General features: G+C 36.5%; 1 protein-coding gene across 1 annotated transcript in view; it reads left to right on the forward strand.

The window, feature by feature from the left end:
* Positions 1 to 17,645, forward strand: part of LOC149076239 (uncharacterized) — a 51,443-nt gene that overhangs the window by 2,419 nt on the left and 31,379 nt on the right. Inside the window, exons 2-4 of the mRNA XM_089243811.1 lie at positions 7,990 to 8,472; positions 12,477 to 12,677; positions 12,895 to 13,256. Coding sequence (XP_089099937.1) covers positions 7,990 to 8,472; positions 12,477 to 12,677; positions 12,895 to 13,256 — 1,046 coding nt within the window. The remainder of the gene's footprint in view (positions 1 to 7,989; positions 8,473 to 12,476; positions 12,678 to 12,894; positions 13,257 to 17,645) is intronic.

The raw sequence follows: 17,645 nt of genomic DNA on the forward strand, positions 1-17,645 counted from the left end.
TTGCTTCAATTAACACAATAAATATGCAATCGATTTTTTTGAGGAAACCTTCACAATTTTTTCTTGTATATTAATATTTAACATTATTAATATCACCTTAAAATCTTTATCTTTTAAATCTTTAAAATCTGAATCAGATTGCAAAGATGTGAAAAATCCTAGAATTTTTTTTTTAATCAAGTAAATCTGAATTTAAATAATATTTTTTATTGAGTTTTAATATTGGGATCATTATCATCTTGCGTTCTCTGAAATTACGATTTATTAAAATATTTCAAATGCAAACCATACAGAATTTTCTGATATTCTAAGATTTGAAATTTGATTACATTTTTTAAGTATGAAAATTAATTTTTGCTACTATCATATGATTCACACCTTGTTTGTACATAGTAGAGGAACTGTAACAATGATTTTTAAATACTTTTTTTGTTAAACACTTACTAGAACTTCATCTCCACCATGAAAAATCGACTTCCATATCGATCAGTCATTATAAAGATAATGTTTTGTTAAATCACACACCACTTATTGATAATAATTGTTGGGGTAAATCCAGAAGCTACATCCATACTTAAAGAATAAGACAATCATAAATATTTTTTATGGACATTGTATAATATTTTATCATGTATGTATAATTTTCAGTAGCTATAATTGCATTTTTATATTGGGTTGCTGTATTTTTGACATATATCACATCCATATTTGTTATGAGCATCTTTTTCCCAGACACCTCATTGGGCATTTGGCCTGTGGCCTTGTATTTATATTTGTATTTGTATATGTGTCGGAAATGGAGTGAATATGCTTATCTGTTAAAAAAGAATGACATGATGTTTAGAATAAATGATCATAAAAACCCCTAAAAAAGGTTTTTTTTCTCATTTAAAAATGCGATCGAAAATTATTTTTCATGGGTAAACTATGACGGACGGACGTAAACAACATGATGGACTCAGTATAAAGCAACGCGAATCACATCTTTGCCTATTTTTTTCAAGCGAATTAAAGTTGTCTACTTAAGATCATAACTCAGTTTGAATTGAAAAATTGAAACATATTTTTCGGCATCGTGTGTGTGTGTGAAAAACAATTGGTATTTGAGTTTCACTAGCAAAAATAAGTGAAATAATAATGTTATTTATTATTTATAAACTACATGAGTTAATAAAAAATTGATTACTTGAATAATTTATGCCAATGCCACTGGAGAAAAAAAATAATTATAATTTTCTATTGTCCTCTCCCCAAAAATCTCATAAAAAGTGATTTTTTAATGACTTCTTTGAACAGATCACACAGATTTCTTGAATAACACTAAAACTAGAAATAAATGAATTATTATTAAGGAATGTATTTCAGAAATTCAAGAGTGTACTTGTAACGTATGTAAAGTCCATGTACAATAAAGATGATAAAGGTTTTGCCTCTAATGCCAGGAAGAAATAAAACAAAGTTGTGATATACTTGGTTAGAATTATTAGATAAATTTAAAAACCTCACCCTTGTGTGATAAAATTGTTTGCACAGCTTTTACCACATTTGTTTGATTAAAAACACCGTCATTAATTTTTTTTACTTTTCTGGGATAATTTCTACCAGACATTGAAAATTTTTTTTACTGTAGAAGTACGTAGCTGTAATAAATATTCCGTAATATATAAATATTCATTTAAAAATTACAGTACATAATAATCATAAATATGTGTAAGTATGATTAAAAAGAACATTTAGATAACTTTATGTTGATTTTTCAACAAATGTAGCCCAGTATTAAATATTTGAATACCTTTTCAATCGAGTTTTCAACAATTTTAATTCACTCTATTCCCAATTTTTTTTGATACATTAAGTATGTTAATATGCATTACTCGCATATGCACATAGAACAACTTGACTTATATCAATCTTAGAATGCTCAAATTTTTATTTTATGATTATTTTATAATTTAAAGGTTAAAACAGAAACTCAACTGAAGAGAAATAATTTTTTTCTTGCAATTATAAAATACATTAAATACGCAAATGGTGTACAATAGACGATGTGGTATATATTATAAATATATGCACGGTAATATTCGCAATAATAGTTCAAAAAATGCTTTGCATGTATTACACAAAGCTACGCATTTGAATCAAAACGCCCATTTTTCATCATCGTTAAAGAAGTCTATAATTTTATTCATTCAATGTGATGATTGAGAAATTTTCGAGACTTGTAAGCAATACTGTATTATTGACGGCATTGTGAAAATGAGTTTAAAAAAAAGTGTAAGAAGCAGGATATTTTAAAATCAGTGACAGTATGTAACGCAGAGATTTTTAACTGCAAAATTTCATCAACTTTTAAATAAGAATCAGCTATAACTGGCTAACTTTTAAATCCTAATTATAGAACTACTCAATTACATCTTAATCTTAATGCTACAGTTTGGCCTTCATTGAGAATGAGTTATCGATAACATGTAGGATAAAACAAAGTTGCTTCACACTCAAATTTACTCATTACCAGTCTTTGGGATCAGTCAAAAATTAAAATTTTGCTTTGAAAAAATTTAGTTTTACCTAAAACCAAAAAAAAAAAAAAATTATATATAAATAAACTTACCATAATTTTATAATTTACGAATTTTTTTTTCCATTTTCACCTGCCATAGCTTCATTAACATTCTATTACAGTTACCATCAAATACACGTTCATTAATTTCATTAATTCATCATCATTGATTCTGTGCATAAAGTGCTTACTTTATAAAAGAACATGATACATTTTCTTTCGGATTCGATTACACAATTTCGGTCAATAATTTAATAATTTTTAACTGTTTTTTACATCTTGTGGATACCGAATGTCTGTTCTCTTGAATAAGCTGTTGATAATTTTTCTCTTTGTGGCTCCTTAAAAACCCATTCACCACAGATATGAATGACTGTCATGCAACGAGTTTATTTTTATTTAGCATCACTGTGAAAACAGAATCACTCAACGGTACCCTTATTTGAGGACCTACAAAGATTCCTTCTTTCAATTTTGCCTCACTTTACTTCGGAAATTTCTCTTTTTAAGTGCGAGAAACTTGGGCCACATTTGTCCATAGCCTTCAAAATTTTTTCATCAGCCACAATTCAATGCGAAGTGGTGGCAGCAAAACATCAGATTGATCAACAATCTGATGTTTTGCTGCTGAATGTTATTTTTTCCTGGAATGAAGATGTCTCGTTTAAACCAATCTTTACTTTTATGATGATCTGCTGTGGTCCTATTATCTCACATGCAGGGAAAGCAACTGGATATGGTGAAGCCATAAGCTCAAGCGAGTAATATTACTTTCAGATCTCTTCATAGTTGCTGCTTATGTTAGTCATATTTTACTGCAGAGAGAGAATGCTCTTCGTGCTTTCATGTCTCCCTCATGTGCATTTCTGCCATAATTTTTACTTAAATAGAATCATTTCACACATACAAATATGCTAATTTTCAAAGATATTAAATATTTAAAAAAAGCAAATAAATAATATATAAAAAAAACGACGTGATGGCTATTTTTTAAGGTCAGATCTGGAATCAGCACTCAAAAATTAATTGAGAACAGCTAAATTTTTCCATGTTATGAAAACCTTGTAGACCAGTATTAAAGAAATTTTAGGCTCAGGCTCTTGAACGCGTTACGAAAATTTAAAAAAAAAATTACATCAAACAGGATATTTTCATTTCTTCTATAATGCTTCCATTTTATTTCGTTATTAACATTTTTCTATTACTTTTTTGTTCATTGTTTTAGAAGTGTAGCAAAAACTGTCGGATGCTCTATATCGAGGGGTGAACACACAAGGAATTGATTCCTTCTATATAACGAAAATTTATTTACAAATTATGTTTTTGAATCTTTGCCAGTTTCAGATTAGTAGACGAAGACTATAGACCCATTCAGTAATCAAGTTCAGTTTTTTCTACACTATTTTGTTTCGAATTAATTGTAGTCTTTTAATTAACTTTTTAAATTGAAAAAAAATAACTTCTGTCAAAGAAATATACAATTTGCATAAAAATTGAATATTTGAACCCCCTCCTCAATTCTGTGATTTCTTTTGAGTAAACTTCTGCTGTACGCTACAATTAAATCAAAATTCACTGTTTTGAAATTGAAATTGAAAGTTGGTTTGTTATTTGTTTCTATTGTAATCTGTCCAGAAGAATTCTTATGTACAAGTGCGTTGGTTATGGTGTTTCCATACGTTCAAGATGAAACTTTTATCAACATTCCACTGATTTTGACCAATTAGTAAAACCAAATATTTTACAATGTATCAAGTGAAAACACACTAGAGTGCTTGCGTAATCACGAAATCAAAATCAGTGGAATTTTGATACAAGTTTTATCTGAACATATGGAAACATTATACATACGAACATTTATAGAACACATATATTATACATACCACATTTGTACATACGAATTCTTCCAGCGAGATCACGGTAGAAACAAATCGCAGGTCTATTTCTCAATTTTACTTTCAAAATAGTGAGATTCGACTTGATTTTGGCATATGAAGCCGAAGTTTATTCAGAAGAAATCTCCACATAACAGTGAATGGGATTTTAATAGCAATTCTTTTATTCTGAAATTATGTTGAAATATAGTTTACTATACTACCCATGTCGAGTTTAGACCAAAATTTTCAGGTGGGCAGGGTCGAGTTTAGATAAAATACACTGCTCAAAACAATTAGGGGAGCAAGCAAAAAAGTGAAGAAAACCGTGCGAGACAGCCACGTATTGGCATACAATGGATAGTACACGCGTATCAATGCGCAATACAGAAAGAAGACGTAAAAAAATTTGGAATTAAGCTTTAATTCTTTGAAAATATGGAAAAAACATGAAAAGATGATTTAGGGCAACAATTTGGTTACATGTAAACGATAAAAAAAAGTACTGTTTAGACATGATGCATGAGTTTTAATAGGGCGTGTGGTCTCCTCGAACAGCTAAGACTGCTGCATACCTGTTTGCCATGGATGCGATGAGGTTATCGATCAGACTTTGGAGAATACTGTTCCACTCCTCAAGAAGTGCAATCTGCAAGTCTCGGACAGTAACAGGCGGCCTTGGTCGCGCAGCAATGCGTCATGTTTGGGACATGCTCGATTGGATTCAGGTCAGGAGAGCACGCTGGCCATTCCATACGCTGTATTGTTTCAGCTTCAAGCATGTTCTCCACCAGACGAGCTCTATGCGGTCGGGCATTATCATCCTGGAAAACAAAGGAATCTCCAATGGCTCCAGCGTAAGGGATGACATGAGGTCGCAGTATCTCGTCTGCATACCGTCAAAGTGGCATTCCGAATGATATGCAGGTCCGTACGTCCGCCTATGCTGATTCCACCCCATACCATACAACCAGCTCGTCTGTATTGTGACCTTTCACGAACGAATGCGGGGTTATTTCGAGTGCCCCTGTCCCTCCATACCAAAACACGTCGGGTATCACACTCCAGACTGAATCGGGACTCGTCTGTAAACAGCACTTGGCTCCAATCATGTTGCTCCCAATCTCGATGTTCAGCAGCCCATCTTCTTCGGGCCGCATGGTGGCGTGGGGTCAACGGAATGCAGACCATTGGCCTACGTGCATAGAACCCTCCCTCATGAAGCCGATTACGTACTGTTTGGCTGGACACCCTTCGTCCTGTTGCAACCGTCTTTGCAGCTGCGTAGCATTCTCTGTTCTGTTTCGACGGGCTGTTAACCGTATATACCGGTCATCAGTTGCTGTAGTGGCGCGTGGCCAACCTTGCCCTGGTCGACGTCTAACATTTCCTGTTTCTTGGAATCGATTCCACAGCCTTGCAACAACACTTCTGGCGACTCCAACAGCGTCTGCGACACTACGGATTCCGGTCTGCCTATAACACGCCATGCCATGGATTCCGGTAAATCACGTTGTTGAGACATCCTCAAGTCACCTTGTCTCAAAAAAAAAAATACTGCGCAATCGAATTTCACAGTTACGGCAGTAAAACAGACGTTTCTGCAACATCCCTATTTCTGCCCTTATCTCCATTTTCTGGTTTTTGACGTCATGAACTTTGATTTGCATATGAAGTTTTCTTCTTCCGTTTCCTGCTAGGCTTTAAATTATGGATGATTCATTGTATGTTACTTATCGGTATACATCTTTGCGTAATTTTGTTAAAACCATGTGCTCCCCTAATTGTTTTGAGCAGTGTATATAGCACAGGCTTCAAACTTTTAGACACGGCGGACCAAATTGAAACTTCCCACGAATCCTACGGGTCACCAACTCGTGTAATTTAGTGACATCTTAATAGATGGGGCCAATGGGGCCCTGAGTTAAGCAGGGACAAAAATAATTGGAAACTTTTATTTATTCTGAAAATATTTCTTTTATTAATTATTAATTTTGATTAGTTCTGAAATACTTTTTTTTCACCAATTCTGTAAAAGGTTTTGATTAATTATTGATTAAATTAACTCTGAGATTAATTTCAATCTGAAATCACTTTATTATTCTTTAATTATCTCTATTTCGGTGATTCTGAAATTATTTCCATTCTTAATTTTTCTCGACATAATTTCTTTCAATAATTATGTAATTATTTTCTAATGATTGTGAAATAACTTTTATCAGAAATTTAGAAATTAATTCTCTCGTTGACCTATAAATTATTTTTTCACTAATTGTGAAATTATTTATTTCCAAAATTTTAAAACTATTTTTTCTAAAATTCTAAAATTATTTCTTTCAGTAATTCCGGATTTTCATCAATTCCGAAATTATTTCTGTCATTAATTCTAGAATTAATAGTTTTTCATTGTTTTGAACCATTTTCTGAAAATGATCGGTGGGGCCACAACAAAAAGGGGGTAAAACGTGGCCCATGCGTTGAAGACCCCTAATATAGCATATAATGGGCTTGGCGTAACCCCGTGTTTGAGAGTCGCAGCCTCGTGTTACAAACTGGTCTCTCTTGATCCTCTGCACTCCCGATCTTCTACATGCATCATCAATTAGTAACAATCGAAACACAAAGCTCTATAAAAAATACTTGAATGCTTCATGCTCTCACATCTTCAATGTTTATATAACTGTAGCTTCTTGAAAAATCAGGCTGGCTAATCCACCATATTTGAGCAAAAGTGCGGTGTCACTGTGCCCGAGTGGCATGGTGGTAAGATACTCGTCTACCATCGTGAAGGTTGTTGTCTGGGTCCCGGGTTCGAACCCAAGGAAGGATATAGATAAGATATTTTCCCTAACGAACTCGAGGCGACCACCGATAGACAGTTCCTTCACTTCCAACCCATCTCACTAATGGCAGTAAATTGCAATATAACGATATGGCCAGAGTTGGTGTTTGGTGAAGTAGTAGTATTACATTCTATTCCCGAGTAGCATGGTGGTAACTTGCTCGTCTATCATCGTGAACGCTGTTGTCAGGGTCTCGGGTTCGAACCCAAGGGAGGATGTAGATACGATATTTTCCCTAACGCACTCGAGGTGACCACCGATAGACAGGGCCTTCGCTTCCAATCCATCTCACTAATGGCAGTAAATTGCAATATAGCGATATGGCCAGAGTTGGTGTTTGGTGAAGTAGTAGTATTATCTTCTATACGTAATCGCTGTTCCTTTTTCAACGGTTACATGCCACTTCGAGCGGCAAACCAGCTTTTTGTTCACGGATGGAAGACCATTAGTCCATTCTACTTTATAGGCACCTTATTTATAATTTGACTTTTTCCTGTTTAGGTATGATCAACTTGGTCAGGGGTCTTCAACGCATGGCCTGCCGAGGTCTTTGACAAAATACTATACGGTTAGTAGGCCTAAGTTTGGTGGCTTCGTATGCGATAAAGGGACTGTGGGACCAAGTAAACACGACGATGCTTCTTTCAATTTTGCATTTGGTAATAAATAATACGATTGCGGATTAATACGTTTTCATTGACTATTTGATCAGGCTAGCAGTCATCATCACCATCACCACCATCATCATTTCCGTTGCGGTCTAGCATCCGCCCCGCCGCCACCGCCGCCCGTAGATCCCGCTCTGGTGAACGAGGCCCACAGCCTAGTCTCAGAGATGCTGACGGATCCGGACTTGCCATCTCACGTCGCATCTGGACTCAGGCAGCTCTCGTCCCTCCTCTCTCCGTCGTCTTCAGTTCCTGCTACTACTACTACCACTACTTCGACGACGACATCGTCTTCGTTTCTTCACCATCGTCTTCGCCCGCAGAGATCAGCTCCACAGCAACAACAACCATCAACGCAACAGCAGCAGAAGCAAATAGAATCCAGCTCTAAAATCGTTCCGCAGCAGCAGCAGCAGCATCAGAAACAACAACATCAATCACAACAGCAGCAACAACCAACTCAACAACAGGCGCAACAAAAACAAAAGGACCAGCATCAAGCAACGCCGTCTTCATCCGCTAAATCTGTGAGTTTTTTTTTAATTTGTTTAATCTAAAATTTTTTTACAGGAAAAAAATTGATAATAGATGAATCAACCATCATTTTGTCTTCTTCAGAATAACTCCTTTTGAAACTGAGCTGAATCTCATAACATTATGCTTGCGTATTTAGAATGGCCATTCTTAGCAGGGTATATAATAAGTTCTGTTTCACGACTCACCGGAGTCGGTGCAAGCTGACGTCACTGCACAAAACAAAACCGAGTCAACACCCCCCGTGAAGGAAGGGGGGGGGGTGTTGTCTTCATTAGGGGGGTGGTGACCGCGAGAGACCCACTTTGCTACCTTATTAATTACGATAATTTACAATCGCTGCACTGAATTATTTCCAAAATTATTTTTCCAATTATTGTGATTAGTTATTTGTATATTTATTTGCTTGCTTCGTTCGACCGTTTAAACATTTAAAATAAGAAGTTTAGCTTTTTCTTAGGAGCAAATTTCAAACTGAGAATATTTTTCTCGGATCCATTTCAGTCGAATCACGTACCCAATTTTGAGGCGCAAATGCGGGCTCTGATATCCCTGTTAAAAAGTCTCGCCACAGAGAGCAACAGGCCTACAATGGTACAATTATTCAATCATTGCACTTTAGTCAAAGTTAGAAAAATTGATGGCAGATGTTAGCACTACCCATAACAAGCATTACACAGTAACAAACTTCACGTTAGGTTCACAAAACGTCCACGTACATTCCAACATGTACCAGTTCGTTAGAAATTCCTTAGAGGAATGTGGATGAGGTGCATGGTGCAGTAGTAGTAGTAGTAGTAATTCATTTGTCTGTGGTGTAAAAAATAAAATCAAAATAACATAGGCTCTAGGGCTAGAGGGCCCCCCCCCAGCTCCCATCTCAGCCTGTTGTAGCAATGATGTGCACCAATGGGTTATTAGGTTTCGAGCCCCACCGTCGCCACAGTGGTGGTCGCCTGAAGTTGGTTTTCTGTGGTTCCCAACTTCGAGGCGCAAATGCGAGCCGATCTCCCCGTTAAAAAGTCTCGCCACAGAGAGCAACAGTCCTACAAACAGTACAAATATTCAGTCACTACACATCACTCACTTCACTTATGAGATATAGATGGCAGCACTGAAAAATCATACACAACACTAGATACGCATGCAGACTGTTAGGTACACACACTAACACTTCCGGCACAACTCACTAGGTAGTAAATGGCCTATGGCGATAGACCTGAGTTGTGCTCGGTTTGGGAAAGAATAGGGTTATTAGGACGGTCACGATTAGCTCTATTCATTTAAAATGCTGTGCAATGCATGAGCAAGGCATGAGAAAAAACACTTCTAATTTATTCACAGTTCTTTTGTATATGAGTTGCTTTTGTCTAGAACTCATTCTTAATGAGAATTCGACGGTATGTTGATTGCTATCTGAAAGTTACGTATAGCAGAGCTGAAATGTGTTTGCCACTTCTCTGCCCAACACCAATTTTCCTATCTCAGGCATTTATGCCTATTCGCGTTTAAATGGGGACCAGGAGGGGCAAGGGTTTCGGATAACAATTAAATCCTGACAGATGAAGATTTTAGGAAGAGAATTTTTTTTGAAGTTCTCAATGCTAAAAATATCCAAGTTCTATAGAATACGGCCCATAAAATTCACGAATAAACATAAAACAATGTTGAAATAGGCATTTACGACAGGAAAAGTTCAAAAAAGGTATTTTCACAAAAAAAGTCATTTATGGCATTTTGTCTGAACTTCCAAGCTCTATATATCACTGATAATACTTCTTACGAGGGAAAAATATCCATTTTTCCACGGCATAGAACAGCGCAATATGGATTCTCTGCGGGCGTGGGATATTCTAAGCGCGTTCGTGTATGAAAATCATGTGGAAGTGGAACCATGACAGGTGGTTAAAGGCTTCCATGGGAGCAATGAAAAGAAATTCAGAATCCAGCAGAAGTGCCCATAGGAACCAAAGTAATCTTGATATGTGGGCCCATCCGGGCATCGCCCGGGAGACTCGTGTCTATGCCGAAAGGAGCGTAAGCGACATTCTGTATTATGATTTTCGAGAGAAAGTATAAAATATGTAAGCTGTTACTTCTAGCTAAGTACAGGGTCACGGTAAACCACTCTACCCGAGGAGTCCATGATGCTGAGACGACCCAGCATAGAACTTCAACAAGAGGGAAGCATGCTGAACTCTAATCCAAGGGGTCCGGATATCGACATTATTTATAAAAGAAATTTTAATTCACTATAAATTTACACAAAAAATCAATTCTATAACCAGAAAGGTTGTTGCTCCTGGATGATGGCGAGAGAACCACTGGATAAGACAAGGGATTACGGGAGAAATAATGTTAAGATATACTATCATGGTTTGAAGAAAAATATCAGGGGAAGAGGGGGGGGGGGGTCTGTAATGTGTTCTTCATCTATTTTAATGCTAAATTGATGTCATTACTTATTACTAATTTCGGAAAAACAATGTGTGGTGTTGAGAAATTTTATCCTACTATACCCGATCTGTCGAGACGTAAAAGAATATTTGTGCTTACAACGAAATTTGTAAGCACAAAATATTAATAAGAAGTGTATTACAAGGCCCGACTTTGGCTTGATGGGGCTCTGAGCAAAAGAGATATTGGCCCCCCCCCCTCCTCGACTGTGGTCGAAGAGATTTGATACGTCAGCAAATACAGTACATGTTTGTAAACACATCAATAATACGCTAAAGAGATGACAGTTTTTCCTGTAAAAGACTTGAGTGAACTGATGATTTTATCCTTTTTAATAAGAATACAAATACAAATACAACGCCACAACAGGCAAAATGCCCAACGAGGTGGCTGATAAAAAGATGCCCATAAAATGTATATGGATATCATATATTTAAAAAATAAACAGCAACCCAATTAAAAATGCAATTAACACAAATTATAAACAATACATACACGTGATAAATATTATACAATGCCCATAAAGAATACTTATGGTTGTCTTATTCTAAGAATGGATAGCTTCTCGATTTACCCCAACATGTTTATCGTATTTCTTTTTAAACGTGTCAATTGTGTTACATTTTACTACCTCCGGGGGTAAATTGTAACACAATTGACACGTTTAAAAAGAAATAGACGACAAGAATGATCTCTTTTCAGAACAGTTTGATATTGGTGATGTCAATGATGATTCAATGCTGTCTCAACATTTTGGAGAAACGTCTCTTCTAAACCTCTAGCCTTATTTAATATTTGTGGCACTGTGCCACCAACCTGAACCAAGGACGAAAATTGTTGCAGTTCATCCGAAAAAAGCGTTTGCAAGATCAGCTGCATAAAGTTTGCAAATATACAGAATGTTCATAAAGATTTGAAGATTTCATGTTGATCAAACATGCAAACTTTTTTGTCATCGGTTCATAAATCATTTTACTGTCAAAAAAGATGTTGAAATTGAGGAATCGAACAAAAGACTGACACATTGAAACATATTTTTGTGGAGGACTTAATATGACTAAACTTGCAATAGATGCAGTGTACATGCTGTATAAAGTCTATTACTGATTAGTGCAATATTAAAATTGATATTTAATACGGTTTGCTAATAATGAGCACTTTGAAAATAGTATGATATGATCTAGGAAAAATTTGTTGAATTTCTAAAATTTTACTAAATAAAATTTATAAAAATTTGAGTAAAATATATACTGTTATAAATTTGGGGCCCCTTAAACCATGGGGCCCTGGACGAATGCTCAATGTGCTCATGAAGAAATCAAGCCCTGTGTATTACATTTTTTATTGCTCCTTCTCAACGAGATTCGGTGTTTATTTCCACGAGGAGTAATCAGAACTGGGCCACAGATAGAGGCATATTTCGAAGGACTATATAAATCTCTATGTATTATAAATGTTAAGTAGTAACGTCCGAAAAATCTACTAAAATAAATATAATTTAACTTAACATTTTTCATTTTATTTTCTTCTCTTTCGAAAGGGTGTTTTGACCACAACGGCTACGACGACTGGCAGTACCAGCAGCAGTACGAGCAGCACAGCTAGCAGTAGCAGGGCGCAGTCAAAGGCACAGGGAGCTCCGAAACGTCGGAGAAGCAGTTTGATATTACCTTATTTTCGTTGTGCTTCCGATAACGAGGAAATTCCTTTCACCGGTGAAAGACCAAGCGCTCTGCCAAAGGTGAGATTTCTCTTTGAATTCTTTCTGAGTGCCACATTCTGAGCTTTCCGAGTCAAAAGAACTCCAGACACCTTTTTAACCTATGTTTTAAGGCCCGTTTGTAATCTAGGATATTTATGCCGACGTATTCAAAGATTGAAATTGAATTTATTTTTTGAAGAGTAAATAATTAGCAGTGAATTGATCTCACTCTTTTTTTGTACACACACACATTTAGCGTCTCAGAAAAAATCTACCGCCAAGCTTGCTGCGTCGAATGTCGGCAGCTGCAACTTGGTCCACAACTACGTCAGCTACAGGACTACCTACGTTGGAAGCCGAACCACTTCGCAAAAGAAGCACCTCATTCAAGAGCCTCGAAGCAGTTAATACCCTGCAGTCAAACGACAGCGATATCATCACTTTCACTGCCGCGACAGCTCCAATAACAGCAGCAGCACCGACGACGGCTACTGCAACGACCACGACGCGGCCTACAACTGTGACAACGGCGACTTCTCCACTGGACTTGGATGAAATTGCTCCTATTCAGCAGCAACAGCAGGCCCCAACCGTCTTGAAAAGACATCTATCTCCAGGGTCAGAGTTTTTCCTATTTACTTATTATCATTAACTTCTGCAGTATTCTGAAATAAAAACATGAAACACTGCATAGGATTATCTATAAATTATCTTTTTAACCTTATCCCTGTAAACATTACTTTTTACTAAATATCCACTGAAAACACACGGAAATTCAAAGAACTAGACTTGATAAATACATTATACATCGTGTGAAAGAAGTTCCCGGACAGTATTTTTTGGGCGTGTTTTTTGTGCCAACATTGGTGATATTGAATACAGCAAACAGTCTTTTAGCAGGTTTTTTTTCCCAATATGAGCAGAGAGAGAGAGAGAGGGGGGTGGGGGGCAGCCAACGATTAACGATAAAAAAGGAGGAACTTTAAATAGAATGAATGGAAATGACTGAGGATCAAATTTTACGCTACTAATTTTTCTGTAAACTGGGTTTATAAAATTCCCTAAAATTTAGATCATAAATACACACAAATTAATTGATATCCATGGTGGCGGAAAGATTTCCTTCTAGATAGACTTAGTGATTAAGTAACATTATACGAGGTCTGCTTAAAAAGTATCCGACCATAATTTTTCGTGCTTGAACACCAATGAATATAGAAAGGCGTGGTCTGTGCTGCAAGCATGTAAGCAATCCTAGTATGCATGTTCGAATTTTTTCCTGCCTGCAGAAGCTGCCAGTCGCCGGCAGACAACCGATAAGTGAGAAAGTGTAAGTGAACGCCTTCGCATTTTCGTTTTTGACAAAATGGCAGGAAAACGTCAATAACGTTAATGCAATAAATTTTGTGTGAAGCTTGGTGATTCCCAAGTGGAAACTATCCGCAAGATTCTACAGACCTTCGGAGATGAAGAAATGGGCACCAATAAAGGAGTCTTATAACCACTTCAAAGATGGCCGCACACCAATGGGGAGTGAAACACATTCTGGTAGACCCGCAGTATCCAGAAATGAGATATTATTGACCAAGTGAGGACTCTGGTGATCAGGATCATCGAATCACGATCAGAGATCTTGCAGACGAGGCGAGCATTAGCGTTGAATCCGTTCATTCTATTTTGACTGACAATTTGGTCTTCGGGAGATTCAATGTTCAAGTCATGTTGACTTTCTTGTGACTCCAGTCGCGTGCTTCATCACGAGTACGCACCGCTGGACACAACTATGACCAAAGAGTACTACCAACGGGTTCTGTGTCGCAATTGGCAGCTCCATCACGATAAATGTAGTAGCGTTAAGTTTTTCCTACCATTCTGTCAAAGAAAAAAATGCGACACGGCGCTCATTTACACTTCCCAACTCATCGGCAGTCTACCGGTGATTGGCAGCTTCTGCAGGCAGTAAAAAATTCAAGCATGTGCACTAGGATTGCCTACATACGTGCAACAATCCGCGCTTCCCTAATTTCATTGGTTCACGTAGGAAGAATTATGGATGGATACTTTTTTGACACAAACCACGTATATTTCTTATATATGGTTATTGTTATCAAAAACACCCGAGTCCCAGTGATCACATCAAGCGATGTGCACCGTATTTGTTACTCAAAGTCAGTACCAGTTCTTCTTTTTCCCAAAGTCTCACCATCTTTGGTGATACGCTTCGTTCCCTAACCACTGTGGGATTAAAAAAAAAAAATTTCAAGAAAGCCAACAAAGAGCTGAACAAAAGCTCGATAATTTCTTCTCGTATTTCCGCAGTAGAGTCTTCATTCCAGTCGTCTCTAACTAAACAACCAACAACAGCATCAGCTGTTGAAGACATTCAATGTTCTGATGGTTCTGGGACGTCGTTCTCTTATACATATAATTTTTTTTTCAATGATGTTTTCCCATTCTGGAAGGAGGAGGAGGATCGAAAATGGGAGTAATATTTCGCATCTACTATCATCCTCTTTCCCTCCAAACTTTGGTGATGCATTTCACTTTCTCGCTCTTTCCAGAAACAGGATGGCAGTCATTATGATGTCCAGCGTTTACAGTACAGCACAACCAGATATAGAGAGAGAGTGTGTGTGGGAAAACGGTCCACCGAGGTGAGGGGCGTTGGCGTTGCCAAGACAACTCTTACTCCCTAATGGAGCAGGTGGAGCAGCCCCAAAGAGAGATAGAGAGGCTGAAGATGATGGCAAAGGGATGGATGGTTGGGCGAATAAAAGAATATGCGTTTACTTTGCACCGGGAGCCGTTGGAAATAAGCGCTTTTGACTCCCACCTTTTTGGGGGCAACACCGAAAATGTCATGTTCTCTTTCTTTTTCTACCTCATTTTCCTCTCCCTTGCTATACCTGCCTCGTATAATACATGTATGTGTCTTGTTTTATCATTGTCTTCATAAATTCCTATCGCCCCCGTTCTCTTCTTGCAACGTAATTTGGTATTTTCGCGAAAATTTTTATGCTATTATGGGAAGTGCATATAAAAGAGGGTCAAGTGGAGATTAAATCAATTTCACCCACGACTCTCTAGCTTTTTCCGCTTCCTTCCTTTCCTTTTTCCTTTCTAGAACAAGGAAACGATAGAAAAAAATGAGAGAGAAAGCTCTATCCCTATGTGTATAGAGAATGGTTTGCTGAGAGTAAAGAGATGAATCAAGAGGAATATGAAATTTTCCCATTAGATAGCGTAATTGGTATTTTTATTAAATAGAGTGAAAAAATAAAGAGTTTTCTGCTGAAAATGCGTTTTTGAAATTGCATGGGAAATAGTTAGCTGTTCGTGATCTTCTATTTGATATCATAAATGACTGAATCTCTGAAAATTTTGGAAAAGGGAATGTATTCGAAGAACTAAAAAGTGTCCCATGAATTCATAAACAGCTTAAAAATTCATAAAAATTGAAGGAATTGGTATATCTCAATGCGGTCCACGAAAGTTATTCTCACGAAGTTTTTTTTGGTGCAGAAAAAGCAATTAAGCTCAGGTGTTTTGTTGATAGAGGGTGCTGTGCGAGAGCAAGTCGCTGGAAATATGCAAATCAGAGTCATAAAATGCGGCGTATGTGATTAACAGCTGACTTCTGAATTTTCCTGTGTGTTACTGGCGTTTACATTAGGTTTTCATTGTGATTTTGTCATTGGTGGATGAAGAACTATTGGTGAAGTTGTTTTACCTCAGCCACGAATCTTAAGCTAAAGCTTTACGAACATTTCGGACACAGAAGATATCGAAAAAACTTTCAGATCCAATAGCTCATTGATTGGCTTTTGTGCAGCACCCTCTTTCAACAAAAGTTTGAACTAATTTTTTTCTTCACCAAAAAAAAAAATCTCCCTTCGTGAGAATAATATTAATAAGACATTCAGTACTATTACATCAATATCATTTGAAGTTAAATCAAATTAAATATTAATGTAATAATAATTTCATACAAAAACTAGTGAATTAAAAGCAAAAAAAAGAGAAATATTTAGAAGAGGATGGGTGGGGTGGGGTGGGGAAAAATAAGTCCTGGCAATTATCACTAGCGGATGTTCTCGTTGCAAATTTTTGTGGACATGCATTTTTTTTCTGCAAAACTGCTCAAGCTTCACTAACATGTTATCTAAGCATTTCTCCAACATTCATTCCCATGTTGAGTTTACAAGAACGCGTTTTGCTGGTGGAACTCTTTTACGAATTTGGTGATTCAACACCGCAAGATTTTAAGAGATTTCTGGTCTTTGAAGGGACTGAAAATTCTCTTCATCACACGCACGCACGCACGCGCGCACACACACACACACACACGCGAGACATTCCTAAAGGTTCATAGTTTTTTGATAGGTAATTAACACCATAGACATCTCATATACAGAAAAGCAATTTTCCCAATAGAACCCAGGATCGCAAACAACTTTTTTTCAATTATCGCATGGTAACATGCAATTTAAGCCGCTGCCCAAAAAGAAGGATGACACTCGTGTCACTCTTTATCATGCGAGCAAGGTTGCCATATTTTGGCGACTTCTGAAGTGAGGATATATACGTATCCCTCGAATAAGTAAATTGTGACCCTGGGCTTTTTTTAATTTTTGTCACAAAAACATCTCCCTATGCACCACACAGTATAACATAGGGCCACATGTAATGGTACAATTTGCATTCGTGCATACATATTTGCCGTAGAAAATATACAAAAGAAAAATGGTAGTTTTTAAAAAGGAAGAAAAATATATAATAATATATAAAATAATAATAAAATATACAAAATAATAGAAACAATAATAATAATATGAAAAAAAATAATAAAAAAAACAATAATTTAAAAAGAAAAAACTGATAAAAGAGAAGCAAAAAGAAAAATGGAGTAGAAAGAAGGAGTAAAAAAAAATGTAAGCATATAAATACTTGACAAAATAGAACATAAATACGTGAAAAGAAGAAAACGAAATAATAATATACATAACA

The sequence above is a fragment of the Pholcus phalangioides genome, unplaced genomic scaffold (genome assembly GCF_987345545.1).
Source record: "Pholcus phalangioides strain wild (caught in Gottingen) unplaced genomic scaffold, Ppha-v1.0 ptg000015l_1, whole genome shotgun sequence".
Classification (NCBI taxonomy): domain Eukaryota; kingdom Metazoa; phylum Arthropoda; class Arachnida; order Araneae; family Pholcidae; genus Pholcus; species Pholcus phalangioides.